Genomic DNA, 18,656 nt, shown 5'->3' on the forward strand with positions numbered 1-18,656 from the left:
ATACATGGGGATTTATTCTCTACTACTCTGTCTATTTTGCTGTTTTTCCCACTTCCCTTCTTTTCGTCTCCCTTCTGGGTTTTTTGTTCTTTTCCCCGTGTTTCCTCTTGCTACTTGGTGCCCACATGCTTCCCTCTGGATTCCCAAAAGTTTTTTCTCTGGTTTAGTCACCCCTGATATCTGCTTCAGAGGTCTCTTTTCCTTTATGGGGAAACTCCAGTCCATCCATCTACACATCCAGTCAATAACTCATTCCCATACGCACTTTGAGGCTATGTATCGGGCAACACACTGTAAAAGGTACTAACTGTAGTTACCTTCATGGTCTTTGATGTTACCAAACAGCTGTTAAGAGGAAGGCAGTCACAACTTATTTTGTACCATGAGATAAGAGACAGGCCGGTAACACTCTTGGGGATAACAGTATTTGAGAGGAGGAGCCAAGTGCCCTCTGGTCGGGTGGGCGGCATGATAAAGCACAGGGCACACTGGCAGGCAGAGCTGGGGAGAGGGTCTTCTCCTTCAGTACCTACCGCCCCCTTCCTGCCTTTTTGCTTGGTTGTTTTCAGACTTTAGGAATGTCGAACTGGAAGCTCCAATATGAGGTCGTATTTATTTAGTAAAATGGAAATTGTACCTCTTGAGATGCTGGGGATTTTTGTAACCTTTAATATAAAGCATTAAAGAGTCTCCAGTGCTCAAGGAAATTCATACTTTATGTTCATGCTGAAAAAACAAAACTCCAATAAGATGGCTTAATTTTATCTTCATTTCCCAAAGCATTAGTAGATTACAAATACTATGTGAACTAAGTGAAATCGCAGGGGGAGGATTCTGAGGTCTTTCTGATTTTAAAAGTCATGATGTAAAAAAAAAAAAAAAACAACACCCAAAAGTCAAGGTGGTTCCCGATTCTCTGAAGTTGGGACACCCAGAGGCATGATTGTGCAACCCTTTGGGTGCCTCTGTCCTGCAGGGATTGAGACTTTCCCGGAGCTCCCCACAGTTCCCTCCGCATGCTGCTACCTCTGGACTCCTCAGCTTGGACTGTATTTGCATCTATACTTGTTAGTCTCCCTGGCTGGTCTGGGAGCTTCTGTGGGATGACAAGGGTTCAGTGCCTGGAAAGCAGTTGGCCCTCAGTAAATATCAGTTGAATGCAAGACCCCCCAAAATTATTTTCTTAAAAAAAAATCCCCATCATCTTCTCCCTTATCGATTCTCCCCTGCACAGACCCCAAGATGGTCCCCTACGTTAGCCTGACTCTGAGGACCTCCTGATGAGAAAGTAAATACTTCAAAGAAACTGCCTCTGAGAGACTAAAAAAATGCAAATGATTCCCCCTAAAGGAGTGCCCACTGCAGGATGGAGACACCTGGATTCAGGCCACCCTCCATAGGCCTTTGCTACCAGCTTTCCCCTTCCAGAAACAGGATTGTTACCTTTAAACTGTGCACTGCTTCGTTTCTTTTAACAGAACTGTTCAAAGATCTCCAAACATAAGCTTGTAATTAAGACCCCACAAAAATCAATTCAGAATCTACTGTGAGCACAGCAGGTCAGCAACAAGTTTATTATTAGACTGGCAAGGTCACAGACTGGTACATGGCTAGGTGTTTGGGCCAACTTTCCTTGACTTTCTCTCCACGGGCTCCTGCTGTCAAATTTCCCTTCTGGTGTTTGCATCCATTTGCTGTGGTTGGTTTGTCTTTATGGGGGGGTGGGGGGCATGGAGTGAGGAGGGGGAAGCAAAGCAAAAGAAGTAACACGGAGTGAATGCAGGTTCCCTTAGAGCCTCTCACAGTGACTCGGGGCAATTCACCTGATCTGTGATAGTCATTTTCTCGATGTCAATATCATTAGAGGTCAGGATATCTTTTAGATAGGTCACCGTTTCTGGAGGGAGATAAGGGTTTCTCCCCAAGATCCAAACATGATCCATGTGAAAAAGCCAGACGATTGTGGTGCAGGAGTACACGAGGGCGTAGTTCTCGTAGTCGGTGGCCAGGACCCAGTATGGAGCCGACGGCATCACTGAGAACCAGAGGAGCGCGGAGTTAAGAGGGCCAGGGCAAGAGAACCTTCATCTCCAGGACCCTGGAAACCAGGGTCCTAGTTCTTCTACATGAGTGCTTCTTAACTCTGGCTTCATGTGGGAATCTTATGGGAGCTTCGAAAAATCCTAGGCCACCTCCCTCCAGGCCTGCCCAGATTCTGATGTGGAGGTGGTTGGGACTCTTGAAGGCTCCCCTGAGATTCCAGTGTGCAGCCAGAGCTCAGAGCCATCATTCTGGATCCTCCCTCCCTGGGAGCAGGTCGGTCTGCAGAAGGTGATGGTAATGGGGGGTTCTGCTGGACCCCCTAAGCTAACAGGCTGCTCTTAGCACTAGTACAAATGCGGGTACCACTTAGATAAGTGGAGTCAAGAATGCGAGGTCAGCGGCGCCTGGATGGCGCAGTCAGTCAAGCATCTGCCTTCAGCTCAGGTCATGATCCCAGGGTGCTGGGATCGAGTCCCACATCGGGCTCCCCGCTCAGCGGGGAATCTGTTTCTCCCTCTGCCTGCAGCTCCCCCTGCTTGTGCTCTCTCTCTCTGACAAATAAATAAATAAAATCTTAAGAAAAAAAGAGGATGTGAGGTCAGCGGCCCCAGGCTTTCCAAGTCTGTGCTTCCCAGCTTCCTCTAGAACCTGCCTGGGGAGGGAATTAAGGACTAATGTTGATTTGTTTGTTTTTCTTTCTGTGTGACCTTCAAAAGTTCCTCTGTTCTTAAGAATATGGTAAATCACGTGGTAACAGGTTATAAACTCTTCCTCATAAGGGGCATATAAAGATTCATTGATTGACATCTGCATAGTATCAAAAGCTCAGCATTAAAGGGTCCTTATGAAAAGAGAGGGAGGATTTACCTTCTCCGTCTGAATCCAGAAACTTCCTCTATGAACTTACCTCCACAGCCATGGTCCAAGGCAAGGAAAAGTCATAGCCCACCTTGTTAAAGTTAAGTGGAAAATGAACCCACATGGGAGAAAGCTGTGTGCTGAGCCCATAAGAACAAAAGATTTGGACACGTATGCCGTCGTGTGTGGTTTGCTTTCCTGGGTTTCAAGCATCCCACCTCCTCCGCTCAAAAATAATCCCTCTGTTTGCCAAGTCAAACCAGAACTCAACCCTCGTGAATGACCATGAGAAGCTGCACAAAGGAGGCTGAGTGTGAGAGGTCAGAGCTTGGCTGGCCATCAAGGGCCCAGCTGGGCACGAAAATAACACAACAGGGCTAGTCCGGCTGACCACCCAACAAGGTCCCTCTTCTCTCTGACTTTCTACCTGTTTATAAATATGAAAACGGAAGGACTCCTGGTGGAAAGAAGCCTGTACAAGGCTATGAGGCCCACACTGAGTGCCGTTTCTGACTTACCTTTCTAGCCCTGTTGGTGCCGGCCTGCCGGGCTCACCCATGAGAGCTTGTATTCATCAGATATCTGCTATCCGTGAATTTCCACTGCTTTGTGTGTTCCCGGCTGGACCGAGAACTCTGCAGCTCTGAGTAGCCGGGGGGGCAATATGTCTTCCAACCTCTTCTGGCAACGGCATCCTGCCCCACCTGCACACAGCCAGGCGTTCACAGGCTGTCTTCCTCCCACAGGGTCTAGCCCTCAAGACACATTTACCCAGACATTTCCTCTCAGCAAAGAAAATTGCCCTGTCGGGCGCCTGGGTAGCTCAGTTGGTTAAGCGACTGCCTTCAGCTCAGGTCATGATCCTGGAGTCCCGGGATCGAGTCCCGCATCGGGTCTGCTTCTCCCTCTGACCCTCCCCCCTCTCATGTGCTCTCTCTCATTCTCTCTCAAATAAATAAATAAAATCTTAAAAAAATAAATAAATAAAATAAAAAAACAAAGAAAATTGCCCTGTCTCTTTATTAGGAAACTCTGACAACCTCCTACTGCTTATGGAAGACACTCCAACCCATGAACATGGCTTTTGAGGCTCTGCCCAGTCTTGTGCTCCACATACCTGCCCATCCTCTGGGCTTCTCTCTGCAGGCCTTTCCTCCTGCCATTCCTGCACTTGGGACAGCCTTTCCCCCATAATGTCCCCCACACCCTGGAAGACCCAGTGCAAACATCTGACCCCTCCACCAGAGTAAATCTCTTCCTCCTCTGCTTGCCCCGCCGGCAGCTCCTGCCTCTTCGAGCTCCTGTTCCGGGCTTCCTTCGGAAGGTCATGCACATGATATTTGGCCTTGCCTCCCATCCCCATCCCTCTGGGGAGTTGGGAGTCCCAGGTTTTGGTCCCAAGTCGGCCTCTAATTAGTCCAGTGACCTTGCCTCCATCACCTAGCTTTTCTGCACTTTGACTATCTTATTTGTGAAAATAAACAAGAGAAACTGACATGTATGAAGCCCCTTGCAGCTTACAGAGCATGTGCCATCTCTTTTACCTTTACGCTACCGGGCACAGAGGTGACGTTAATTGCCCGTGGTCCCATGTGCAGGCAGAACTCTTTTCATCTCCCAGCCTTCCTATCTTGGTGTATAAACTAAGAACTTCCTCTCTGCCCCCCTGCAGGGCTTTGATGGGGGGTGGGAGGAGGGGTTCCTCTTGCAGCTGTGACTTCAGTGTCTGCCTCCTGTGTGGGGAGAGGGACCCTCGAGCAATCTGGGCATTAGGAAGTCTCACATTTCTGAGCTGGCTTCTCCCGTGTCGGTATCAACAGTAAAACGAATATTTGGTGCTTTCTCTGTTGCCTGGGTCCATTCCTCAGTTAGGCCAGAGCTCAGAGGGCAAATGCCCATGATCAAATATCCCTCAGGGAATGCCACGGTGTGGCGACAAAGTGGCAGACAGAGCCAGGGCTCAAAGTTACCATCACTCTTGTCATCTCTTGCTTCCAAGCTTTTGCACATATCAATTGTTCTGCTAATAACACCACTACTAACTACTACTAAGTACTAATTTTTTGGGCCTCCATCCCCTCTGGGAAACATGACAGGATTGGGTCTCCTACTGCTCATGCCCTTGCGCTGTTGTCTGTGCTTCCTCTATTGAAACATGGTAGTTTTACTGTAAACTGCCTGGGTACTTGTCAGTATCCACACTGGGGTGTAAGCCCCTCGGGGACAAGGGCCAGCGCTGTCTGGCTCATCATCGCATCTTCGGTGCCTAGCCCCGAGCTTGGCAAGTAGCAGGTGCTCAACAAATACATATGTATTAAGTCACTACAGGTGACACCCAGATGTGACAGGAGTGTTCCTGCCCGGGGCTCTGACTTACCATTCTAGGTAGAAAAGGCTCTAGCTTTCAGTTTGCATACATCCTATCCCTGAAACCTCCTGAGGGTAGTGAATACTTACACCAGAAGAACTTAACTCCCAGCTTGGCAGGCTCGGTAAGGTTGCCCTGGGTGGCTTCACCTTCAATTTGGTTCACGGTTCCATCAGATCTGTAATGAGTTAAAACAAAACAAAACACCTTAACTCATTGGAAGCCAAAAATCAATGAAAGGCAAGATGTGTAACACTAAAGGACCAGGACACTAAGACTGTGATTGATGGTTAGGAAGGCTCTGTCCCGTTTCCTTTGTCACTGTCTCAGACCAAGCGGAGGAAGATGGCCTTGGAGTGATAAGAAGCAACAACTGAAATGCTCCAGGACCAGATAATATGTTAGGCCCTTGCCCGTTAGGCCTGTTTTTCGAGTCCTGCAAGGCCATTTCCTGCTCTCAGTCTCCAGAGGGGTGGGAGTAAAAGAGAAGAGAAAAACAAACAAACAAAACAACCTAATACACTAAGAAGATTCGCTTCTTTAAAAATGAGAATGAACCAAAGGAAAAAAACAAGGACTGCTGTGATTACTAGAAGTCTGGAGATCTGAAAGCTTTCCCTGCTCTTGGGGCCTCAGGGACATCAGTCCCATAAAGGCGTTCATACGCCTGAGCTCTGAGACCCCTAGCCAGTCCTGCAAAGCTTCTGACTGAGTGCAGGAGGTTTTGACACAACTCAGGTAAAACAGCAGCGAGGAAACATTTGTGATTCTCAGAAACTTAGTTAAATGTGAAGAAACGCACATCTTACACCGAATGCCACCTTACACATACAACTGGTCATTTCTTTCTTAGTGGTTTATAAAATGGTGGTGTGTCTTAAAAGTGATGGTCTTAGATTGGATGAAGTACTTTCACTCTTCTGAAGGGAGCTGACTCCATTTCCGAGTGACGTGCTACGACCCCGGGGACCTCGGGGACAGGGAAAAGGCCTAGGGATGCACCGAAGGAGGGTGCTCACACATCACAGTGCTCTTCCGAGGAAGCTGACGGAGGACCAGCCCATTCACCACTCCTCAAGGGGCAAACTAAAACTAGAGCAATTGCGTGTGTTAGAAAGTCGGTAAGCTATGGTGACTGGCGATCGATGTCCCAGAAACCAGACAATAAGCAACAGGTAAGGACGGATGGCAAATGTACTCTGACGCTGCTGGATGCAGAGTCTGTCATCAAGTAGGGCTGGAGACCAGGCCCAGCGCTGTCCCCTGGAACTCAGCTGGGAAGACAGGAAGATGGTCCCTTTTCATTTGCATACAGTTGCTTAGCAACAAACCAGACTCCTCTCAACAGACTTTCCCCCCTTCCTTCATCATTTATGTTTTGTCCAGAACAGTTTTCAAAACACCAGTCTCTGATCATAAACTCACACTTTGTTCATGGAAAAAATACACTTGTATTTTCAAGGGTAGCTCCAGATTAACGGAATAGGCTGTATTTATTAAATGATTACTCCACACCAAACACTAAGTGATTTACACGTGTTACCTCATCCAAACGCTCACAAAGCCCTGTGGAGGGAGGTTCTATGATTATTTCCATTTTACAGAGAGGAAACAGAGGCTTCGAGAATGATCATAACTCACTGAAGATCACATCGTTAGTATTTGACAACCAGGATTTGAAACGGGGCAGCCTAACTCCCAAGCCCGAGCCCTTCAGCTCCGAGCCCGGTGCCAACTGCTCTAGCTCTCAAATCCCCTGACCCTGGCTAAGAGCAGCTTGCTGAGACTGGGCACTGCGTCTCCGCCCATCCTGCAGTGTCCCGAAAGGAAAACCACACCCCTCCCTGAACCAGCAAACCTTTCTCCGTGTGCCCTTGTATTTTAAACAGACGTGACCCTGCATGCGGAGCAACCTAATACTCAGGACACAGTTCAAGAGGACTCCCTGCCAGCTCCACAGGACAGTCCAAAGACTCTCATGGGTTTGGGGATCTGTGTCATTGTCTGACTCTTGGCCACGGAATGGGACAAAATATTTGAAATGAGGTCATCGCAACTTTAGATGGGCGCCTGCCTCCCAATCCTTGTAGCCCTTCCTGGGCTCTAAAATAAGCTGGTTGTCTCTTTACAGGCCCTTAAGGTTTTTACTTTGTTTCTACGATGTATGCAGGGCCAGGGAGTCACCCCACTGTGTCTTGGCTCACAGGAAGCTTAGTGGATAAGAGGATGGCCACACAAAGCGTCTGGGAGCCTGAGTAAATTCCAGGCTGGGGTGTGGTTGTTTTCTTGGAGTTGAACACAGTTCTCAGATCCTGTAGGGAACAGGAAGGACAACCCCTCATCCCCAACCTTCCTTTCATGTGTCCTCTGTCCTCTTCCCCATTTCACTTCTCCCCGGGCTTGAATCTCAGCGTTGTTGCTTATAAGCTGTGTGGCCCTTGGGCACATTACCTCTCTGTACTTCAGTTTTTCTCATCAAGAAAAGTGGGGTTAATAATAGTCCCTACTCCAGGGTTGCTGTGGGGATTGTATAGTCCCTACCCCAGGGTCGCTGTGGGGATTAAATGAATACGTATGTTCATTTACATGTACATACATAGAGGTCCACACGTGTATACATACGCATACAGAATAGTGCCTTGCACATAGGAAATGCTTAATATTTGTTACTATCATTTATTGTTGCTCTTATCTTTGTTGATGGAAGGTGGCTAGGAGCACTTTCTGGGGCTTTTTTAAAGTTTATGTGTGCTTTCTAAAGTATGAATTTTTGTATCAAATAGAAATCATTAGAAGGCCTCAGTAAGGGGCGCCTGGGTGGCTCGGATGGTTAAGCGTCTGCCTTCGGCTCGGGTCATGATCTCAGGGTCCTGGGATCGAGTCCCGCATCGGGCTTCCTGCTCCTTGGGAGCCTGCTTCTCCCTCTGCCTCTCTCTCTCTGTCTCTGTCTCTCATGAATAAATAAATAAAAATCTTAAAAAAAAAAAAGTGTATAAAAAAAAAAAGAAGCCAAAAGTAGACTTCTACAGACTATCCTGTTCACATAAACTAGAGTGGGACTATGTCTGTAATAGTCAAAGCTGCCTGGAGATGGAATAAATTGTCATGGAAGGCGATGAGCACCCATCAGTTCCTGGAAGGATTCAAGCAGAGCTGGATGTCCTCTGTCAGTAGATAATGTACAAGGGCTTCTCTCTTGGTTTGGAGATCAGATGAGAAGGTCGCCCCTGTCCTTTGCTATGAGAGTATCTATTTCGCAATGAGAGCAGGAACCCCGCAGTCTGGATTCCTGTTGAGTCCCTAGTGCCTTTCACAGGGAGTACACATACAACAGTAACATAGTACTCACAAGGAGTACACGATACAGCAAGATGTTCAGCAAGTAGTCTTGCAAGTAAATGAGTGGCTTCTAGTCCCCGCGATCCCGCCTGCCCAAAGTTGTCATCTCAGGACGTGCTGTGAGCGGGAGTGCAGACCCAGCCACATCGGCATCCCCCCGAACCAGACTGCAAGGACACCCGGTCATCCCAGGACAGCCATCTGCAGGCTGGCTCCGGGCTGTGTTGCTTGTGAAACCACAGCCGCTCACCTCAACTCCTGGTTTACCACTTTGATGTTTCCGTTTTCCATTAGCGAGTAGTTGGCTTGGATGCAGCTTCCCTTCTCAAAGCTCACTGGGATCTTCTCAATTTCGTACCATCGTCCAAGATACTGCAGAGATAACAATAAGCAGAGAAAACCCTGTGGCTCTCTGGGGACCTGCAAACTCTTCCCTATTGTTGTCTTTTAGAGCAGAGCCCTTTCCCGGGGAAACCAAGCAAAATGGGCTGCATTGTTCACAACATCAACTGAGCAAGATATTGATTCAAAGGAGAGTAAGTGAATCGGATGTGCAGGCATTGGTCGAATGGCACATCTTATTCCTAAAGTGCTCTTTATTTAGATACGCTGTCAGTTGCCCCTCCAGCCAAAATCTATGTGAAATTCTAGACTCTGTAAAAGAGAGGGAGCAGTCCAGGTGATGTAAGGTGCCACCTCAAATATTTTGTGATTCTACGAGGCATCTTTGAATTGTGTGCAAAGTCAGATATGTTCACTGTGGGGGACTGGGCCTCCAGAGTTGGTTGAATTCTCCTCATATGACCCCGGACAGGGAGCTGGTCACAAAGGCTTTTGGCAGGTGATCAGGAGTTAGAAGACTGGTATCATCCACTTCCACTGGGGGCTTGGTCTCAGTTCATACCTTCGTGCACAGAGTCAGCCTTAAAGGAAGTGTGCAACGGAGTGGGTGAGGGTGAGGGGAGACAGGTGTTTTCATGCTTCCATGCATTGCCTTGCATGGAGACTACTCCAATTTACAACCTTCATGGGGGGTAATTTGGCAATTATCTAGCAAAGCTGAAAATGCATATAGTGCGTATATGAGGTTATTTGTTGTGGTACTATATGTAAGAACTAGACAGGAAACTAGAGTCTAAGTGAGCATTAGTAGGGGACCTGAGTCCATAAATGATGGCACATTCATACAATGGAATGTTATACACCCTCTCTTAAAGGAATCATATGCAATTATCTCCAAGATACATTCAATGGAAAAAGAGCTGGGTGAAAAACGGAGTATATGGAAAAATGGGGGGAAAGGTTATTATATTCATTTTCTATTGCTGCTGTAACAAATTACCACAAGCTTACAACTCAAATTTATGGTCTCACAGTTCTGTTCATCACAGTTCTGTACATCAAGTGAGCTGGGTTAAAATCAAGGTGTTGGCAGGGCTGTGTTCCTTTCTAGAGGCTCTAAAGAACTCTGTCTTTTTGCCTTGTCCAAGTTCTAGAGGCCACCCATATTCCTTGGTTGGTGAACCCCTTCCTCCATGTTCAGAGCCAGCAAAAGCGGGAGAGATCCTTCTCACATTGCACCTCTCTGATTCTTGTTCCATCATCACGCCTCTCTGACCACAGCTAGGGAAGGTTCTCTGCCTTCAGTGATTAGACTGGGCCCACTGGATAAACCGGGCCACTCTTGCCATCTCCAAGTTTATAACTTTCATCACATCGGCAAAATCCCCCTTCCCGTGGAAAGTAGCATATTCACAGGTTCCAGGGATCAGGGTGTGTACATCATTCTGCCTACTGCATTTATGTATGTATATGTGGATGTATACATTATCTCCCAAAAGATACACAATGAACTGTTTTTACTGGCTGCTACTAGGGAGGGAAACTGAGGTAGGAAGGAAACAGGGGTAGGAGAAAAACTTTTCATCGAATGTTCTTTGGTACATTTAGAATTTTGAACCATGTGGATATATTTACTTAGTCAAAATATTAATTCAAAGTATTTTAGAAATTTAAAAATGTATTATTCAACAAAGGAAAATCAGAGATGCCCTCACCTTCAAAAAAGTCAGACTTTGAACTGAGAGTGTACTGCAAACAGGGGGCAGTATTGCTCCAGTCACATGGCTGTTTGCTCAAATATATACCCACGTTTATGACATAAAGTTCCACTCATTTATTAAAGCATATCTTTCATTTAAAACCACTGAAATTGACATTCATTTAAAGCACCCAAAAATAAGGTTAGAGGTCATTTGGTTTCCTAGGCATCCTCAAAAAAAGCTCCATTTTATACAGATCATTTAAAATAGTTCTATTATTGTTAAGGTGACTTTAGTGCTCCACAATTAAAACTGAGGAAGCATGATTTTCCAGAAAAGAGGAAACTCAGAGGTGGAAGATTGCTTTTCATGTCATGCTCCCCTATAATTTTATAATATTTTTGCGAAAGCCCTTTCATGGTTTTGGGTCTGTTTCTCTATCCACATAAGAAGAATGCAACGTGTAAAAAGAATCTTGGAGGTGGCTCAGCCGGTTGGGCTTCCGACTCTTGATTTTGGCTCGGATCATGATCTTGGGGTTGTGGGATTGAACCCGGATTGTGGAGCCTGCTTGGGATCTTCTCCCTTTCCCTCTGCCCCTCCCTGCTTGTGCACACACGTGCGCTCTCTCTCTCAAAAAAAAAAAAAAGAAAAGAAAAGAAAAGAAAAAAGAATCCTGGAAAGGAAGAAGTAAAACTCCCTTTATTTGCAGATAACATGATTTTGTAATAGAAAATCCTAAGGAATCGACACACACAAAAACTATTAGAACTAATAAATGAAATCAGCTAGGTTAAATGATACAAGATCAATATACAGAAATCAAATAGCTTTCTACACTTACACTGAATACTGTAAATTATGAAAATTCCATTTACAATAGCATCAAAAGAATAAAATACTTATGAATAAATTTAACCAAAAAACGCAAACCTTATACTCTGAAAAATACAAAACGTTGTTGAAAGAAATTAGAGAAGACCCAAGAGTAAATGGAAAGATAACCTATGTTCATGGATTAGAAGGCTTAAAATTATTAAGATGACAATATTCTCCAGACTGATCTAGATTCAGTGCAGTATTTATAAAAGAGAAATACAAACAACTCTGCTTTTTTGCAGAAATTGACAGATCCTAAAAGTCGTATGGAAATGTAAAGGACCCAGAATAGTCAGAAGAACAAAACTGGAGGCCTCAAATATTCTAATTTCAAAACTTACTACAAAGCTATAGTAATCAACACTGTATAGCACTGGCATAAGGATAGACGTATAGAACAATAGAATAGAATTGAGAGTCCAAAAAAACTCTTGCATATATATGGCCAATTGATTTTCAACAAAGATGCCAAGATTATTTGATGGGGAAAGAATAGTCTTTTCAACAAAGAGTTCTGGGACAACTGAATATCCAATATCAAAGTTTCACATCAATAAAGTGAAAAGACAATCCACAGGACGTGGGAAATATTTGCACATCCAATATCTGATAAGAGGCTTGTATCTAAACATATAAAGAACTCTCAGCTCAATAATTAAAAGATAAATAACCCAAGTAAAAGATGGGCAAAGGACTCAGACATTTCTCCAAAGAAGATAGACAAATGGACAATAAACACATGAAAAGATGCTCAACGTCATTAACCATCAGAGAAATGCAAATCAAGACCACAATGAGATTCCACTTCGTGCCCACTAAAATTTTAAGGACTATAATCAAAAAAGATGGCAATAACAAGTGTGGGCAAAGATACGGAGAAATTGGTGTCAGACACTGCTGGTGGGACTGTAAAATGGTGATGCAGTTCTTTTGGAAAACAGTCTGGCAGTTTCTCAAAAAAGTTAACGTGGAGTTACCGTCTGACCTAGCAATTCTCCTCCTAGGTATATGCCCAGGAGAACTGAAAATATATGTCCCCAAAAAAACTCCCACAAAAATAAACACACAAAAACCGTGTACATGAATGCTTATAGCAGCATTATTCCTGATAGTTGAAAGTGTAAACAACCCAAATGATGAACAGATAAATAACATGTGGCATTATCTATGCAGTAGAATATTATTTGCCAATGAAAAGAAATGAAGTACGGATACATAGTACACTATGGATGAGCCTTGAAAATACTATGCTGAGTAAAAGGAGTCAGTCACAAAAGACCACACATTGTATGATTCCACGTCTATGAAATGTCCAGAATAAGCAAATTCATAGAGACAGGTTGCCTGGGGCAGGGAGGGGCGAGGGGGAAATGGAGAGTGACTGTTTATGTGTAGGGATGATGAAAATACTCTAAAATTGATTGTGGTGATGGTTTCATAACTCTGCGATTATACAAAAAAAATTAAAACATTGAAAGTGAACTGATATGGTATATGAATTATATTCCAATAAAACTTTTTTAAACATCCCGCTTTATTCTTCAAAAGACTTTTGTAAATACAGATCAACTATAATTTTCAAAGTGTCTTGGGATTTTTTACCCCCAAATTGAAATATAATTCAAATTCCCTGGATTTTTTCTGGAAAGTCTCCTGTGGCTTAGCAGGGTTACCTCAATAAAGGGACCAGCCTGTAATAGTTTTGGAGTAAGTCAATGTAAACTGTACTATGTGTCTCCTTCCTCCCTCCCCTCTGTGACTCTCTATTGATGGTGCTCCTTCCCCACAGCCCCCGGGCTCTGAGCTCTCTTCCCTCACTCCTCTACCTACTCCGTCCCCTGAGAGGTCCCAACACTCATTCACACTGAGGAGGGAGTGACTGGCAACAATTTTAATGTTACCCATCATGAGTGCAGCCTCTTAAAAAAAAGATCCAAAGTTTCCGCTAAGGAGAAAATGTCTGAAGAGGGAGATTCTAGGCATGAGTTCGCAGCAACGGGAGCCATTTCGTGTTACCCAGTCGCTGCCTCGGCAGTTCCCTGCGTGTATATATGTACACATATGCACAGTAAGGCTGGGCCTGATCCCACAAAGAAAAACCACATATGGGGGATCTGGTTATATTGGTATCTTTTTAGCGCAGGGAACAAAAAAGCCTCTTGGGGGAGTTCTGTCTTCTTCTAGGCCCTGCGTGAGGAATCCGTGGCTGTCCTGCCCAGTGGCGAAGCCTGGTTTTGAATCCCACTCTGCAGTGATTAGCCGGGTGACCTGGGTCAGTGATGAGCTGTGTGACATTGAGCTTCTTCATCCGTAGAATGCGGATAATAGCTCCGGAACAGCTGCTGCCCATGAACTAACTGCCCCATGTCCTCTCAGCCTAGCTGGGTTCACCTCGGCCACCGTGGACAATTCCCACACACCGCCAGCTACCCACCTTGAGCCCATGCCTCCCCCTCTGCCGGAAGGCCTTGCCAGCACCACGGGAATACCCACAGCCCGCTCACATCCCTCCGTGCGACAATCTGAGGAGCATTCTACACATTTCCTCAGAGGATCCCCAGCAGGACGGAACCCTGTTGTTAACAGTGTTACTGTCGAGAAATGCATCCTTTATTGCTGTCCTGCTTCTCTGTCCCTTCCCCACATGCCCACGGTGCTTCCTGGGATCATCTTCCCCAAACCCTCTGCTCCCCAGTTCTTGCCTCAGAGTCTGCTTTGGGGGATCCCCCAATAGGATAAGTACCTACCCCAAGGCTTGCTGTGGGACTCAAAGCAGAATACTCACACTGAAGCCTAGAGGGTGGTTATTCAAACCAATAGGAGGTTAGCCTTTTACCGCACCTTGTTCACATCAAAATCCTTCTGCACTGGAGGGCTCGGGCATTTCCCAAGGTGGAAGGCTTGTCCGTCCACAGCACTGAAGAGGCCGACCAGCACGGAAAGCAGCAGCTCCCTCACCATCTTGGGGCTGAGGATGGAACCTGGGGTTCAGAGAAACAAAGCAGCTCTGGTCGTTCTGGGCCTCCCGAGGACACGCAGTCACCAGGGGATAATTTCTGGGGACCTCTTTGGGGACCTTCCCCTAAGCCTTTGCAACAGTCACGCTGCAGGGTCACCTGAGTCAATGGTGCTGTGAGCCCTTCCGCCCCCGGGAGCCTCTCCAGACCTTTTGTCCCTCCAGGAGAGCACACTCTGCCTGGTGTTGGAGCTCGTTGGATTTATTTTGCAACTGCTCCCTCCCAAGTATGCATTTTTCAAGGAGGGACACTCCCAGAACCTGGCAATGTCAGGCACAGTCCAGACTTGTTGACGGAGAGAAACAGTGTGGGGTGGGGGCAGGCAAAGGGGGAGGTGGAAGCTATTGAGTGAACCATGCAAGAGAAAAAAGATGAACATAAATCGTGCATGACATTTAGTGTCTTATGAGAGTCGTAAGAGAAATGCCTCCCTGATCCACACCCCACACCCCTACCCCATCTTGGGGGGCTGTTTACCAACTCAGGAGTAAGCCTGAGACCTGAACAGGCAGCCGCGTGCTGGGAACCCCACGGTCACCCCGAATGGGTCTGAATGCGGGCTTTGCCACATACTAAGTATAACTGTGTCCAGTTCACACTTTAGCTTCCTGGTCTATTAAGTGGGAATAACAACCATACCAACCTCATGAAGTTTTGCGAGAATTAAATGAGATGCTACAGAGAGAGCATTTAGGGTGGTATGTGACACAGAGAAAATGCTTTATAAATGCTAGTTGTTGTTAGCATGAAAAGCAGAAACAAATAGTTATTTCCTGAATTTCTCTTTGGACCTCTGTTGGGGATATCTTCCATAGATGTGCATTTATTATTTTTTTTTTTAGTTGAATAGACAGGGACACAGATGTGCATTTAGCTAGAGGCGGGCCAGCAGCTGGCAACGGGCATTTTGGCCCAAGCGCCCTTCCCTGCTTCTTGCCTGCCACTTGACTGTGGCTCCACAGGAGCTATTTCCAGCTCTTTGCCTTTCTCCCTGCAAAGGAGAGGACTGAATCAATGCAAGCAAAATGTTCTCAGATCTGAGCACTTAAAAGGAGGTGTCATAACAGGATTAATTATAACCACTTTATTATGGTTAAACCTCCAAATAACCTTTAATAATCGATAGCTTTTCTTCTGGAGGTTTCGTTGCTCCGTTTTCAAAGGAACAGTTACATAATGAGTAAAGCTGCCAGCCGGGGATGGTGGTGGCGGGGTGGTGGTTGAGACTCCCTTGAGCAAGCCAAGTCGGTGGTAGGACCCCACCTTCTCTGAGAATCCATCTCCCATCAGCTCCTACCACCACGTAAACAACACCTGTCTTTTAACCTTTTGGGAGATGATGGAATTGCCTGAACTGACACAAATTTGCATCCATCTCCAAGAAATTCTTAGAACCATGGAGCTCTACTCTTGGCCCTCAGTAGGCTCCAAGCTCAGTGCCTTGCCCAGAAGATCTAACCTCAAAGGATGGTCACACATTATGCACATTCTACAGGGTCCCCCAAACTGGTAGGACTTGAGAGGTCCTTTACCCACCCTCCAAGCCCCCTACACATGGGAAGCTGAGGGCCAGAAGGGGCAGAGAGCTGGGACTCGGGGGCCGTTGCCAACTAACTGTCCGTCCTGCAGCGACCTTGAATCATGCTGCCTTCTGTACACCGCCTTTGGTGGCTTTCCATAAACACCTCTCTCTGCAACCTTGATGAGCCTCATTTCACCAAGTGACAGTTACACCAAAAGCCAGTTCCCTGTCTTACTCTGACAAATATTAAAAAATGTTCTATTGTGGGCTGAAACATGTGCTTTAGCTCTGTAGGAGGATTTCAGAGCTAATTCTTACCCTTGCTCGCATCTTTTCCAAAGATGCTTCTTTCTTGCCGTAGTTTTATTCCTATGGTTAAAACTTTTTGTAGAGAGAAAGGGTTGATGGCATCCACAGTTTCTTTTCCAGGCCCCTCCCATTCTAGTTCACGCCACACTTCTCGAGCACCTTCTGAAGGGGAGGCAGGAGGGAGAGGGCTCGGAGACAAGAGGAGCAAAGTAAAGCCATTTCGGCTTTAGGCTGACCCTTTAACCTAAAAGTCGGCAGGTCGTAAAAAGAGTTAACAAGATCCGACTCACAGAAGACCACAAGACCCCTCCGGCAGTAAAAGCCACAAAGGTCCGACATTCTTAAAATTGCTCCCTGCAGGTAATTTCATGATCCTAAAACAATGGAAAAACACACCACCCAATGTAAATGATAAACCCAAAGTTAAAGAGTGAGCCCCTCCCTATATGGTTAGCTAATTTAAAAAACCGTATAAAATCCTTTATTAGAGGCAAAGGGGAGTCCTCTTCCTCAGTTGGAAGGAGAGACTGCTACTTTGTGAGGTAGCTGCTTTCTTCTATACTTAATAAATCTTTGTCCCTTTCTCTCAATGGCTTGCCCTTGAATTCTTCCCCGTGCAAGGGCAAGAACCCTCTTGGCGATGGGCCTGAGGCCCTCCCTCTGGGGCCTCGGCCCCATCCCGCATCAGAGGTAAGTCACATTATTAACATATACCTGTGAACTTGGCTATGTGTGACCTGTATGTTTGCATCATCTTCTAATACTAATAGGAAGACTGTCTTAATGAGGGGAGTTTACATATTTTAAAAATAAATATAATTTAAATGCTCTTTTAACTGAATATTAAATTATTTCATAATAATTCCGCTAAGGTTATGGTGCACCCACCCTGGACCAGCACTGACTCTGTGAACTGATACCTCTTGAGTATACTCACACTCACTGAACTTCCCCATGGAGAAGCCCTGGCCTCAGTATATTGAGTGGGCCCCACACTGTATCACCACCATACCCTACCTGTTAGGGTCCTGCATTGACATTCTCTTTGCCCTCAATGCTGTTAATGAGCCCAGGTTACTTCCCGCGAAGCTCTGAAGCCAGAGCTTACTCACACCAGGTCTCCTCGGAGCCTGTTCTCTTAACACCTGAGTATTAGTGAGGACATGGTCCCTGCTTTCAAAGAGCTGCCGATCATTAAGGACTAGATTTTTAGATTTCACGTGATAAAACAAAATACATTTCCACAAGTAAATGGGTCTAAAAAACCCATTTAGCTATTGAATCTAACAAGAAAATATGTCTTCTGAAGAAAACAGGTTTGTATCATATTGTTAAATGCATTTCCTATTCACAGGATTAATTCTAGCTCACTTTCCAGTTAATTTTACTGTAGCACACCGGTGGATGACAACTCCCCGAGAACTCATCTAGTCCAGTATTGGTGTAGGGAAGATTTTCTTCTTGTCTGTATAGCATGCAAGAGGGTGCCCTGTGCAAGCAGAAGACTTGGAGATGAGTCAACATGGGGTTGGCACCCCAGTCTGGTATCTGTTGGCAGTCTTCTCTTAGACTTGTGGTTTGGGATAGTGGAACCTCAGCTGCATCGTCTGAAAATGGCATGAATAGTATCTACCTTGTAAGGGTGCTTGAGGAAAAATGAGACCAAATTTGCCAAGCAGCTGGTACAAACCCTCCATCCTGTTAGTTACTATTTTTAGCCGAAAAGGGGGCAGTGAAAAGCCAAGACTGCCTCTAGTTCAAGCATCATTCATCATAAATGAAAATTAAAACCACAGTACGTACCTTTTTTGTCAAGATGAAGGCAGTTTCCACATGCAAACTCATCCAATTTAGGATTCGTTCTCTTGTTGACTGGCTTCTCCCAAGCTATTTTATAAGCTTCATAGGGTCATTGATGTTTACTTTTAATGCCTGCCACACCCCCTCCAGCTCAGGAAGGCTGGCCTAAAAGCTTAGCTCTGTACCAAACACAGAGATGGGATGTTTTGTCCATTTCCCTCCCCCAATTTCCTTCACAGCTGCTCCCTGCAAAAGAAACAATGAGATACTGTGTGTGTGTGGATGTGAGAGAGGGAGAAAGACAAAGTGCATTTCTTTCAAAACATCTTTTTTGCTCTGTGGGTTTTCTAATTTAATTTTCTCAGTCAGAATGCACTTTTAAGTTCCAGCAAGATGAGTTGCAACATGTTTTCGAGCATCTGGTATTTATTTTTCATTTTTGTGTAAATGAAAAATCAACAATCTCATTTCCTGACACG

The 18,656-nt window shown here is 45.6% G+C and overlaps 1 protein-coding gene across 1 annotated transcript; it reads right to left on the reverse strand.

Moving 5' to 3' along the window:
• Window positions 1-1,533: 1,533 nt before the first annotated feature.
• Window positions 1,534-18,418, reverse strand: APOD (apolipoprotein D). The gene is made up of 5 exons (XM_034999864.1): window positions 18,181-18,418; window positions 14,371-14,510; window positions 8,859-8,980; window positions 5,359-5,447; window positions 1,534-2,035 (listed from the first exon to the last, which is right to left on the reverse strand). Exons 2-5 carry the CDS (start codon window positions 14,488-14,490, stop codon window positions 1,800-1,802), a joined length of 567 nt encoding a protein of 188 aa, XP_034855755.1. The 5' UTR covers window positions 14,491-14,510; window positions 18,181-18,418; the 3' UTR covers window positions 1,534-1,799.
• Window positions 18,419-18,656: the final 238 nt, after the last annotated feature.

Source organism: Mirounga leonina, unplaced genomic scaffold, assembly GCF_011800145.1.
Source record: "Mirounga leonina isolate KUSES-001 unplaced genomic scaffold, KU_Mleo_1.0 Mir_115, whole genome shotgun sequence".
Taxonomy (NCBI): domain Eukaryota; kingdom Metazoa; phylum Chordata; class Mammalia; order Carnivora; family Phocidae; genus Mirounga; species Mirounga leonina.